The sequence below is a fragment of the Aphelocoma coerulescens genome, chromosome 1 (genome assembly GCF_041296385.1).
Source record: "Aphelocoma coerulescens isolate FSJ_1873_10779 chromosome 1, UR_Acoe_1.0, whole genome shotgun sequence".
Taxonomy (NCBI): Eukaryota; Metazoa; Chordata; class Aves; order Passeriformes; family Corvidae; genus Aphelocoma; species Aphelocoma coerulescens.
In genome coordinates, this window is record NC_091013.1 from 29,159,026 (window position 1) to 29,171,412 (window position 12,387).

Consider the following 12,387-nt stretch of genomic DNA (forward strand, 5'->3'; position numbering starts at 1 on the left):
CTATATAGATATATATGTTTTCAGAGTGGATGTCTGCCTTGCACCAAAATTCTACGGTTTGGCCAAGAAAAACAGGGTGCTGGAATGCAGCAGGCACCCTCTGATTAACCAGATTATTTTTCTTCTGCTTCCCTTTTTTTGATTGCTCCCATTGAAAAAAAATAAAAAGAGCGAGAGAGAAAGGAGAAAAAAAAGTTTCTGTGATTCAAAGAAGAGAGCCCTTTTGGGGATAGGGGGAAGAGTGCGCGGGGGGGGGGGGGAGGAGGGGAGAGAAGAAGCGCAGACAGTGATGTTCCTCACTGCGAGAAGGGGATAATTTGGAGAAAAATAAAAATAAAAATAAAATTTAAAAAGCCCAAGCCCACCCCCCAAGCCCTTTCCCCACAACCAACCAACCAACCCCCCGGCACATCTGCAGTTTTGGTGCATTATGCATCTCCACCCCGTTTTCCCAACGCGGTCTAAACGCTCTCGCTCGGATCGACCTTCTCCACCGCTCCCTATTGGTATCGATCTTATATATATATAGATGCACGCATATATCCATATATATATAAACACAAGCAGTCTGAACGAGCCTGGATTGTGTGTGTGTGCGCGCGTGTGTCTGTGTGAGCGTGCGGCTTGCGCGGCGGTGCCGGAGCCGGTGGCGGTGCCGGCGGCGGTGCCCGGCCCGGCCTGGCCCGCGCTGCCCCCGCGCTGCCCGGCCCGCCCGCGGTGCCCCTCACTGCACGCTGGTCTGAAGTCCGTGGTGAGGGGGCGGCGTGTCGGAGTTGACGGTGCCGACCTGGGAGTAGACATCGTCGGGGGTCTGCTGCTGGATCCCCGGGGGGGTCATCCGTTTCTCTTTCTGCCTCCGATTGCAAAACCAAACCCTGACCACCTCCTTCTCCAGCTGCAGGCTGTCCGCTAGGTTCGTAATCTCCTGGGCGGAGGGCTTGGGGCATTTCAGAAAGTGGCTCTCCAAGGCCCCCTTGACACTCACCTCGATGGAGGTCCGCTTCTTCCTCTTCCTGCCCTGGGCGGCGATCTTGTCGATGCTGGTGGGACTGCCCGTGGAAGAGTCGGCTTCCTCCAGCCACTTGTTCAACAAAGGCTTCAGCTTGCACATGTTCTTGAAGCTGAGCTGCAGGGCCTCGAAGCGGCAGATGGTGGTCTGCGAGAAGACGTTGCCGTAGAGGGTGCCCAGCGCCAGCCCCACGTCGGCCTGGGTGAAGCCCAGCTTTATCCGCCGCTGCTTGAACTGCTTGGCGAACTGCTCCAGGTCGTCGGAGGTCGGCGTGTCCTCGTCCGAGTGCGGGTCGTGGCTGTTGACGCCGCCGTGGTGCGGCGGGTGGTGCCCGGGGTGCTGGTGGTGGTGGTGGTGGTGATGCCCGGGGTGCTCGCCCAGCTCCGGCGTCTCGCCGCGCACGAGCCCCGGGTGCACCAGGCTCTGACCGCCGGGGGGGGGGCTCAACATGCCGTTCACCGTGAAACCCCCGGGCTGCGAGTAGAGGAGCGACTGCTGCTGCTGCTGCCCGCCGGCCATGGAGGGTAGGTGGGCGGCCGCCGCCGCCCCCCAGGCCGCCGGGTGCCCCTGGTGCGGGGGGCCCAGGTGGGGCGGCCGGTGGTGCAGCGCCGCGCCCGAGTGCAGGTCGTCGCGTCCGCCGCTGCCCTTGACGTCGGGCGGCGGCGGCGGCTGCTGGGGGCTGCCCGTCATGCCCACGGGGCTGCCGGACCAGGGCGAGCCCGCTTCGGCGGCAGCGGCGGCGGCGGCGGCGGCGGCGGCGGCGGCGTGGGGCAGGGCTGTCACCCACTGGTGGGCATGGCTCAGCATATGGCCGCCGTTGCTGGCGGCCATGGCGCCCGGCATGAAGTCGCTCTGGACCATCTTGGCCGCCGGGTCGCCGCGGTAGCCGCCCGCCACCGAGGTGACGGCCACGCTCCCCGGCTGCATGCCGCCGCCGCCGCCGCCGCCACCGCCGCCCGAGTCCGCGTGGACGATGGAGCCGGCCGCCAGGATGCCGTTGCCGGGGAGGTAGGGGTTAGAGGTGGCCGCGGCCATCCCGCGCCCGCCGCCCGCCGCTCGCCCCCGCCGCGCCGCAGCCGCCGCTGCGCCGCCGCCGCCGGCTGCCGGGCGCCCGCCGCGAGCGCCCTTGCCCGGGGCTGCCGGGGCCGCTGCCGGGGCCGCCGCCCGCGCCGCCGCCGCCGCCGCCGCCTTCCCAGCCTCGCCGGGGCGCCGGGGCGCGGGGTTCACCTGCTAGCGCTCCGCGGCGCGCTCTCCTCCGCCCGTCCGCCGGCCGTCCTGCCTCCGCTCCGCGGCGCGCTCGTTGCGGTCGCCGGCTCTCGCTTCGCCTTTTATATTTTTTAGCCTTTCCTTTTTTTTTTTTTTTCCAAAAAAAGAGAAATATTTAGCTGTACATGTAGTTTTCCTCCGCCTTCTTCTCGCCCGGGTTTGCTGCTCTCAGGGAGGAAACCAAACAAAGGCTAAAAAGCGAAAAAGGGGGGGGGGAGTCAAAAAGCCCCCGTGCCTTCTCCCCTCCGCTCCCCTAGGAGTACATCTCCTCCTCTCAGCCTTCCCCTCTCAGAGTGAAACTTTTCCTTTTCTTCTTCCTTTAAGGCTTTGTGTGTGGGTATATTTTCCTTTTTTTCTGCCTCTCTCTCTGTCTTTCTCTCCTCGGTTTCTCGATCTCCTTTTGCTCTGTTATTTGCAAGTTTTGTTGGTGTCCTAAGAAAACTTCCTGTGATGATGATGGTGGTGATGGTGGTGATGATGCATTTCTCAAAGTTGTGCTGTTGCTGGAGCACTTTGTCCCCTTTGAAACAAGAGTCCTGCCGGAGCCTTCTTGCTAGAGTCACGCTCTGGATAAGACATTTTTTTCTCTCTACCTTTCCTTTAGGCGGTCGGAAAAAAAAAAAAAAAAAAAAAAGAAGTAAAAAAGAAATTTTAAAAGTTGAAATTTCTCGTTACCTCGCGAATTGTTTCTTTCCCTCTCCCGCTCTCTCTCTCGCTTGGTTTGTTGTCTTTTTTTTTTTTTTGGTTGTGTTTGTTTTGCTTTTTATTTTAATTCCAGCAGTTGGTCGAGGGAGGAGGCGGAGGAGGAGCGCCTTGGTGGAGAGGTGTGTGTATGTGTGTGTGCATATATGGTATCCTTTATACACTAACTCCAGCGGGGAAGTTGGCTGCCGGGCTGGCAGCGCGCACTGGCGGTGCCGGAGTCCCGCCGCTCGTCTCTCCCCGCCTCCCTCTCCCGGGCCGTGCCCGCGCCCGCGCCCTCCCTCCTTCCTCCCTCCCCCCTCCCGTCCGTCCCTCCCTCTCCTCCCTCCCTCCCTCCCTCCCTCCCGCCGCCGCCGCCGCCGCCGCCACCGCCCGCGCCGCCACCGCCCGGCCTCGCCGCGAGGAAGCGGCCGCCGCCGCCCCCACCGATTGGCTGCGCGCCCCGTGACGGACAGCGCGCCGCCGGCCGCGCGGCCCCCCTTCCGGCCGTTCCGATTGGCTGCTTTTTAATTTAGGCAAAGTGGCGTCGGAGATGGAAGTTGCCCCCCCCCCGCTTCCCTCCATCCCTCCTCCCTCTCCCCTTCCTCCTTCCTCCTCCCTCCATCCCTCCCTCCCTCCTCCCTCCGCCTCTTAACTCTTCCTGCCCGGCGGACACACGCACCTCGGAGCTCTCCCGCCGTCGCCGCTCGGGCAGGGGCGAGCGCGGGCGGTAATAATTAATAACAACAGTAATAACGACAATAATAACGACGCCAGAACCGGGCGGGATTCGGAAAGGCGTTTGTGCAGAGGTGTCACTGCCCGGCACACGCACCCGCCTCCCTCCAGCCGGCAGTGCCCGTACCGGCATTCGGAGCTGCCCCCCCCAGCGCTCGGCCCCGGAGGCGCCCGCCCCCCGCCCGCCCCCTCCTCCCTTTGTCCGCCCCTGCACCCCGGGGTGCGCCCCGGACCCCGGCAGCCCGCCCGCAGCCGTCACGCCGGGGGGCTGGCCCGGCAGTGCTGGAGAAGGGCCGCCCCGTCGGCGGGGGAGGCGGCAAGGGGAGCCGGCGTCCGGGCTTGCCCTCCGCGCCGCGGTCTGCTCGCAGGGAGCCAGCCCCGCGGCATGAAACGCTGTATTATTTCTCGTCCAGCGGAAAGAGTTAAGGGGGGCGGGGGAAGGCGGGGGGCGCGGGGGAGAGATGCGACCGAGCGGAAACACTGCGCGCAGGCAACCTCAATGAACCACGGAGAAAGAGAAAGTGGCAACAAAAACAAGGGCAAATTGAACGCTCCTCGGGGACTGCCGGTGCCTTAACACCGCTCGGACACGGAGGGGACACGACGCTGCCGGTGACCGCCTCGCCGCGCAGCGCCGTCCCACGCGCGCTCCCCAGGTGGCGGGGACCTCGCGAAGAAAACACGCGCGGTGCGAGCATGGGAATGGGCAGCGTCGCCCCCCGCCTGGCCCTGCCCGCTCCGCTCCCCTCCTCCGCACGCCTCATCGGCCCTGGGAGGCGGCGAGCTGCGTCCCGCTGGCAGCGCGCTCCATGCCGTCCCGCTCCCGCCGCGCTCGGCAGCCGGTGCTCGGGGCTCCCTCCAGCCCCCGGCTGGCACGGCACGAAATACCATGGCAGGTCGGGTTAGAAAAACCATTCAAGTGAAGCGTACGGATCTTAAGGGCGCTGGTAACTAAACACCAAACATAATCATTTTATATATGCGTGTATATATATATATATATATATATATGTGTATATGCATATATATAGGTATATATATTTGTTCCCATGCGTCCTCCAAAGGTTTCTTTTTTTATATATAAAAGATCCAACACAGATTTCATTGAATAAATCTGAGATCTCCAGGTGCAGACGTTTGAATAGTCAGTGCCAGAACCCCATGTTTTCCTTTCCAGCCGATTTTGCTTGGATCAGGCTCAAAAACCGAGTGAGTCTCGTGGTTTTGTTTACACTGAATGGGGAGGATAGGAACGGTGCCATGGGGCCGTCTTTCATTAATATACAGTGAGGATTTTGTCTAAATTACTGCTATGAATTTCACAGTACACGCTTTCAAAAGCCGTCTCAGGTGGCCTGATGAAACGTGATAGCGCCTCTGCAAACAGATCTACTTTCTTAATAAAAAAGGAAGGTGTGTGTGTGGGGGGGGTGGAGAAATCCCCCCAAAATAAAAAAAACACCACCGTACAACCTCATAACAGCGACAACAAAAAATAAAGCTCAAGCTGGAGTAAGGTCTTTTATTTAAAAAAATATCCCAACAAAAAACAAACAACCAACTTCGTTCCCCAACTCTTCCCACCCCCTCCCTTGCAGAGTGAGATTGTTTTGTCTGGAAAAAAATCCAAAGTATAACAAGGGGAGAACAGTTAGTGCTGATTTTCATTTGCATAAATTTTCATATATTTTGGTGAAAATAATAGACTAGTGGAGAGCGGGGCTTAGTGGAGTCAGTGCAAAGGAAAATCTTAACATGGATCGTTTCGCTGGAGTTGAGAACATGCTTTTTTCCCCCTGTCACCTTATTAAAATCAAAAATTAAAAAAAAATTCTCTAAATCCTGGAAGTTTGATCGGTAAGTGTTTTACTTTTTTTATCTACTTTTGTTTTCTTTAAAGTCTTCTGAATATATATTTTCAAAAGCTTAGGACAAGACAGGGAAACCCATGGCAACTGCCTTGAAGGAATCAGGCTGGAAAAAAAAGGGAAAGGGAAAGGGAAAAAAAATCCCACCAGCAACAAAAAGCACCTTAGTGAAATATTACATAAAAAGCATGGATTCTTTCCAAAGCTCAAGGCAGCAAAGCAATTCTTCAGCGCTGGAAAGTCTTTCTGGTTACTACTTCACTTTTCTGGGCACTGTTAATTATTGTAACACCAAGACTCGGGTAGGCTGGGCTGGGGTGGGGGGGGGGGGGGCTGGGGGCGAGGAAAGCTCTCGAAAATATTACAGATTTGTAAGGGGGAGGCGAGGCAGAGATGAGGGCTGTTTTCAAGCGCTGCTTTGCGGGGGGGCGGGGGGGTCGCCCGGCGGGCGAGGAGGGGGCCCGGCCGGTGCAGCGGGCGGGAGAGGGGCCGGGGCCGAGCCGGGGCGCGGGTGACCCGAGCACCTGCCGGCGGAGGGACGGGCGCGGGGGGAGGCACGGGAAGGTGCGGAGCGGCGGTGCACGCAGAGGGTTAATATTGTAACTAGGGAACAGACGGTTAAGCACAACATCTAGAGCTCTGTAGTGAAAGTCCATCAGAAAGAGTATAATCAATCAAAACTAACCAGGACATCCCTTCATTTTATTCTCCAAGGAGATTGGGGCTGGAGGATTAGAGACCAGATTTCACTTTGTTTCTCTCTCCTGACAGTCTTGCCTGTGTCTCCGCTTACCCCGAATCCCGTCCAATTGAGAGGTGTAGTCTAATGATCTGAAACTCTTCTGTAGCGTTTGGGTCAGTGTGATAAATAATGTGATAAATAATGTAGGATTAAATTAACAGGCCAGATACCACTCCTGAAAACTTTATCTAAGCTTAAATATCCCACTATTTGACTTTAATTTATTTTAATTTTACCGTGTTATTTGCATTTTTTTTTCCTTGCCACCTCTGTTGCTGCTCTTTTGGATACACAATAGCTGGTGATCATTGTAATTTCCTAGAATTAGTTACTTCTTTGGAAACGGTCGATAGCCAAATCAATAAAATGGCTTGTAAAACTAGGGAGGTATAGGTTTCAATTTGGGGGGGAGAAGAATCGCTCATTTTCCACTTCTTGTTGACGTGCCCAGCGTCTCTTTTGACTGGGGTTAACTCTGTGTGCTCCATCGGAACAGATGCCGTATAGAGCTGCTCCCTCAAGATCATTTGTTTCCTTGATGGGGGAACATTTCTGAGCAGAACATATTGGTTGCCATAGAGAAAGAAATAAAAGGAAGAACACTAGTCACATTAAGCTATATGTTTGTGCACTGGGCTTTAGATAAAAGGACCCCAGTTCAAGCCAGAGAGAACGGGGCCAAAGCAGAGCTTCTTAGCTTCACTAAAACTAGCTTTATTTTGTTTTGGACTTTTACGGTTGAAACATGTAAGCTAATTTTATTGGCTGTCGTTAATTTTATACGATACGGCTTGCTGAACAAAATCAACTTTGGGCGCGCTCCGCCTGGCGCCGGCCGGCCGCCAGGGGGCGCCCCGCGACACCCCGCCCCGCGTGCCCGGCCCGGCCCGGCCCTCCCGGCGCGGGCTGAGGGCGGCGGGGGCTGCGCGGGCCCGGGCCCGCCGCCGGCACACCCGGCACTGCCCGCCGCCGGGACACCCCGCACCGGGACACCCCGCACCGGGACACCCCGCACCGGGACACCCCGCGCGGGGACAGCGCCCCGCAGCTCCCGAGGCCGGCGGGCAGGGGGACGGTGGCGGGGGCTGCCGGTTCAGGGGCCGCCCGAAAGTGTCCCAGGCGGTGCGGTGCCTCCAACGGACCCGAGGCCTGCGAGGGAGTGAGAGCGGTAATTAAACACAGGCATGAGCACCGCAGCTCGGGGCAACCTGGGTGCCACGCGGGGTTTTTTGTGCTTTTTTTTTTTTTTTTTTTCCCTCTGTCTAAATAAGGCGCTTAAGCCTCTGGATATGCAATAAAACGACTAGGTATTTTTTAACATAATTTAATATTTAATCGGGGTATTAAACCTGGAAAAGTGGCTAGTTTTCTTTTCTTTTTTTTTTTTTTTATTTTTCCTTCCTACTCCTTCAAGCTGGCCGCTCCTTCCCCTATCCCTTCCTGACTTATCTGTCTGCGGCAGCCAGCGACAGAGGTAACGCCGGACTCCCCCCGCCTCCCGCCCTGCCCGCACCGGCCGCGCACCCGGCACAAGTTTTCGCCGTCCGGGACACTCGCACGTTAACCTCAGCTAAAAACAACACCGACAGCTGCCGCAACTTAGCTCGACACAGCTCGGGTCTCTGTCCCTTCCCGAGCACGCCTACCCTCAGCCCCTTACTTCTTTTCTCTGCTTCCCTCCCTAACGGATTGCAAGAGGGGACAGAACTGAGAAATTTAGTTGGTGGCTGTTAGTTTTCGGGGTTGTTTTTTATGGGGGGAGGGGGGGGTTGGTTTGTTTTCTTTTTTTTCTTTTTTTGGGTGATATTCCTGCCCAAAAACGGCTGCTTCTCACCCCCCGCGCCCCCGTCCGCTGGCAGGATCCTGGGCACGGGCGGACCCGTGTGGCTGCAGCATCCTGCAACGCACCTGCACCCTCGGGACGGGCGGGGAGCGGTGGGCACAGGGGCGGGAGCTTGAAGCCACTTTGTTCCCCCGTGGTGGAGCCCCAGCAGTTTCCGTGCTACTAGGAAAGTTTTATTTCTTGCCTCCATAAAGGAAAGACCAACTGAAACTTTGGAAATCACACAGCCCATAAATATGATAGAACCTGGCAAGATGAACTTCCCATCTAAAAACCTAACAGATACATAGGAAAAAAAAAAAAAAAAAAAAGAGAGAGAGAGAGAGAAAAGTAATCAAAGACAGAAAACGACCTACAAGAAATTACACTTTTCATTTAAAGTGTTCGTGGGTCTTCATTTGGTAAACGGAGTCAAGTCTCCATGTGTATTGAACATGAGGTAAAATGGTTGAGATATTGACATGAACAAAACTTTCCACCTACCGCGTTTGGCGCAATAAGCACTAGCAATATTCCAGACTACTAAAACACATTTCCAGAGCGCAATTCTCGTCAGAAACGTGGTTGCTAGCCTGAGATTTGCAGTAGTTTAGTGAACATTTCCCTCGCCTGTGAAGCGGGTGGGTTTTGGAGTTGAAAGACCCCAGCAAAATTCATCATCCCGGGGTCGGGATTGAACGGATTTCCCCCAGCTTTCCTCTGCCCCCCCTTCCCCCAGTCCTCCAAGTGTAACCTGCGTTATATTTTAAACAAAACAGGATTTGGAAGTGCGGCTCCTCTGCTGTATGCCTGCACCAGTTAGCAGCAGCAGGCTTCTGGGTACCACAAGCGAAGAGAAAAACTAACGCTAAAACGAGCAACAAGTTAATTCGGCAAAACTAAACTTTTCTGGCTGACTTTGAAAGAGTCCGGTCCGGCCAGGATTGCCGCCTCCATGCCTGCCGTAGCACTCCAGCTGTAAAAGTGCTACAGAGTGCATTTTTTTCTCTCCCTTTTTAAAATACATGCCTATTTTGTCCGAATGGACGCCTTTGGAAAATGGATGTAGAAGAGATACTGTCGTGGAAATAGTGAAAAGAAAGTGTTTACTGTATTTAGTATTCATTTACTTATAGTGGGAAATGATTAGGTATGTACTAATATAACCGTGGAGACCAACTGCCTAATTAGCATTTACAAATTAAAATGTTAAACATAAAGACATATTCCGTATACAGTCTGCTATATGTAAAACACATTCGTGCATAATACAGCAGTCAGCTGCAAACGTGAAGTTGACTGGCTTCCAGATATGTAGTGTTCTTGGCTAATGCGATCTGCTCTGGGTTTTTCAAGCTTACCCATGCTGTAGTTCATAGCTCTTATGACCACGTTGATCGCAGCACTAGGGATATTACACTAACCAATCTGGAGAAAATAGGAAAATACACAGATTAATTTTAAAGGCTGAGATACTAACGATAAACACAATAGGCAGGTGGATCATTTATCCATACCTTTTATTCTGAAGGCTTCACTCGGAACCTTATTTATTGTTTTGAGCATAACAAAACATTTCGGGTTCTGTAATAAATTAGAACAATAATACAGAGCTACATATGCAAAGCAAGATTCCTTTATTTCCCAGCTGCATAATTTTGATATTACCCAACGTGTCTTGCTCAGGGTTCACCTCACACGGACTGTAATGAGAGTTGCCAAATGAATGGAACAATCTATCAGTTGACTTGAGCTCAACGTGGACACCTACATGTGATGGAAACCTAATGCTCCCACCGATGTTAAAATCAGAGGGATACATAGTTTCAATCCAGACCCTTGAACATGTAGATTTTTATTAATAAGAATAATTGTGCATGTAGCGACATTAAAAGGGGATTTACAAGTTGGAGTCTTTTAAAAGAGACAGTGAAAACCTTAGCCCTTCTTTTATTAGACATGGTATCATTCCGATTTGCGTGCTTGCCATCTCAATGGCGTTTCACATGTGATAAAAAAAAAAAAAAAAAAAAAAAAAGATCCATATGCATTACATAGATTTTCTTTTACACGCATAAGGACTGGCAGTCTTTTAGTGGATAAGAGGGTGAATAATTGTGATACACCAGAAAACAGTTCGTGCAGTTTGGCAGCTCTGGTTATTATTATTAGATTTTTTGACATTTGAACTTGTCTATTGTCTGAGGAGCTCAGTGCAGATTGCAGTAGGTCAACCTTAAGGCTGCTCTTTTTGGCATTGCACACAAACATGCACACGCTGTCTGTTCTCCTTGTGTGAATGCAGCAGCTACAGTTTTATCGTGCTTTTTTTTTTTTTTTTTTTTTCTTTTTAATGCACATCTATTTATATTTATCTAATCCACTTGGGGTTTTCACGGTCGTGTGATTAGTTTGTACGTGCCTTCATTTTACACCCATTCCTCCAAATCTATATATTTGCCTGATGTTGGATACTTCTAAGTACTCAGTCGCCTTTACAGCAATATAATTCCAGCATCACGACGTTTGATAAAAGGGACTTCAGTAGCCCTGGGATTAAGTGACATATTTCCCCGCAGCTTCGCTCAACTCCATCATGACTCCTACAGTCAAAAGTTAACGTTATTCATCATCTCCTTGCATTTATTCCCTCCTCCCCTCTCTAAATTCAGCCCCGCCATCCGACTTCTGAAACAATTTCTTGCCGCCTGCCAAGAGTTAGGGGGGTAGCACTGTGGGGGGCGAAGGCTGGAACCTGAAAGCCCGCTGCCACCCCGCGTCCCCGGGGGCGGTCCTCGCTCCGCCGGCCTTTCCGCGGGCGCGGAACGGGCCGCGGCCACGCCGAGGTCCCGGCAAACGCCCTCCAGGGCGGGGCGGGCGGGACAGAGGGAGCCGCTTCTGAGAAGGAAAACGCGAAATAGGATGGATCCCCCCGGGGTGGGAGGGGGAAGGGGAGCAGAAAAACTGGATCAAAGCCGGTAGAGAGTCAGTTTGTACTGGGAAAATCTAGAGATTGCGTCTAAGGAACTTTTCCCTGGAGTGATTTGCGCATCTTGCTCTTTCTTCTCTAGTTTGGTTGATGTTTTAAATTGAGTCTCTTCCTTCATCTGCCAGGGTGAAGGCACTCGGGCTGAACAACACCCCATCTCTTCTTGTAGCAGTCTGTTACTTAAATATGTATCTATATGCATATATAAGTGTGCGCATATATAGGTATACATACATCCAGGCATGTAAGTCTGGATTTGTTGCCCCCTTCACTTCTCTCTTCCCTCTTTAACAAGCGCCTGATAACGCGTTTAAGGCTTGTTACCTGAACTCTCAGATCAGCATGCAGAAATGTAATTGCAACGTTTTTCATCAGGAAAGAAAAGAAAGAGAAAAGGGGGAGGAAATCCCCCCGCCCCCCCTCACACCCTTACACACACAGACACCCAGTGCTCGGTAATCGCTGAGTCACTGTATTGGGGGTCAGTGGGTAAACACGAAGGAGAGAGCAGCAGCTTATTGAAAACCCAGGCGCAAACCGCATCCCTCCTCATCTCCAGCCTGGAGATCCCTCCCCTCCTTCTTCCCCTGGATTTATTACTCCGGACTTGGGGAAGAGTGGCCCAAGTGCGGCCAGAGCCCTTTTTTGAGACTGCATATCTTCCTCAGACGCAGTGGCACCCGTTTTTTTCCGGCGGGTGGAGGGAAGAAATTCAACATTAAACCGCGATTTAGGCTGCCGGGTATGGGCGTTGTTTTGTGGGCGTGAGGGGAGAAGGAGGAAAGGGGGAAACACGGGCCCGTTCACCTAGGGATGTAAAGAAAGCTTTCCCTTTCTCTGGGGTTGAGCTCTGATCTGGGCATGTTTACTTCTGTTTAAACGCTATTGTTCCTGCCAGCCTTTGACATAAACAGAAGGAGCGGAGGGGGGGGTGGGGGATAGCGGCGGGGGGGGGGGGGGTGGTGGTGGTGGTGGCTGGAACAAAGCTGCTCAAACCCCAGCAACCCCCAAAGGCGGAAGAATACTTCCTTCCCCCCCCCCCCCCCCTTTAAAAATGTGTGTGACAAGTCTTTCTGTTTGATGTTGTTTTCTGCGTCCCCCCACTCTCCTTGTGAGCTGAGCGGAGTGCCTGGCTGTGATTCACTTACCAGGGCCCGTTCAGAGAGGTACGTGTCCCCCCCAGGGTGGGTGCCAGGGAGCCTCGGAGGGACACCTTCTCGAACCCCCGGGTCTGAAGGAGAAGGCTTGAAATCGGTTTGTTGCAAGGCCTGC

General features: G+C 53.6%; 1 protein-coding gene and 1 long non-coding RNA gene across 10 annotated transcripts in view; one reads left to right on the top strand and one right to left on the bottom strand.

Moving 5' to 3' along the window:
• Window positions 1-253: 253 nt before the first annotated feature.
• POU3F3 (POU class 3 homeobox 3) lies at window positions 254-2,057 on the bottom strand. Its single transcript, XM_069005329.1, has one exon. The coding sequence runs from the start codon at window positions 2,042-2,044 to the stop codon at window positions 725-727; it is 1,320 nt and encodes a 439-aa protein (XP_068861430.1). The 5' UTR covers window positions 2,045-2,057; the 3' UTR covers window positions 254-724.
• Window positions 2,058-4,807: 2,750 nt separating this feature from the next.
• Window positions 4,808-12,387, top strand: part of LOC138105410 (uncharacterized) — a 40,380-nt gene continuing 32,800 nt past the window's right edge. For 8 of the 9 annotated variants that reach the window (XR_011148458.1, XR_011148457.1, XR_011148459.1 and 5 more), the window contains exon 1: window positions 4,808-5,551. This is a non-coding gene — a long non-coding RNA (uncharacterized lncRNA). Of the gene's footprint in view, window positions 5,552-7,424; window positions 7,473-12,387 lie in introns of those variants that run through there. The other variant, XR_011148464.1, reaches the window with a different exon arrangement.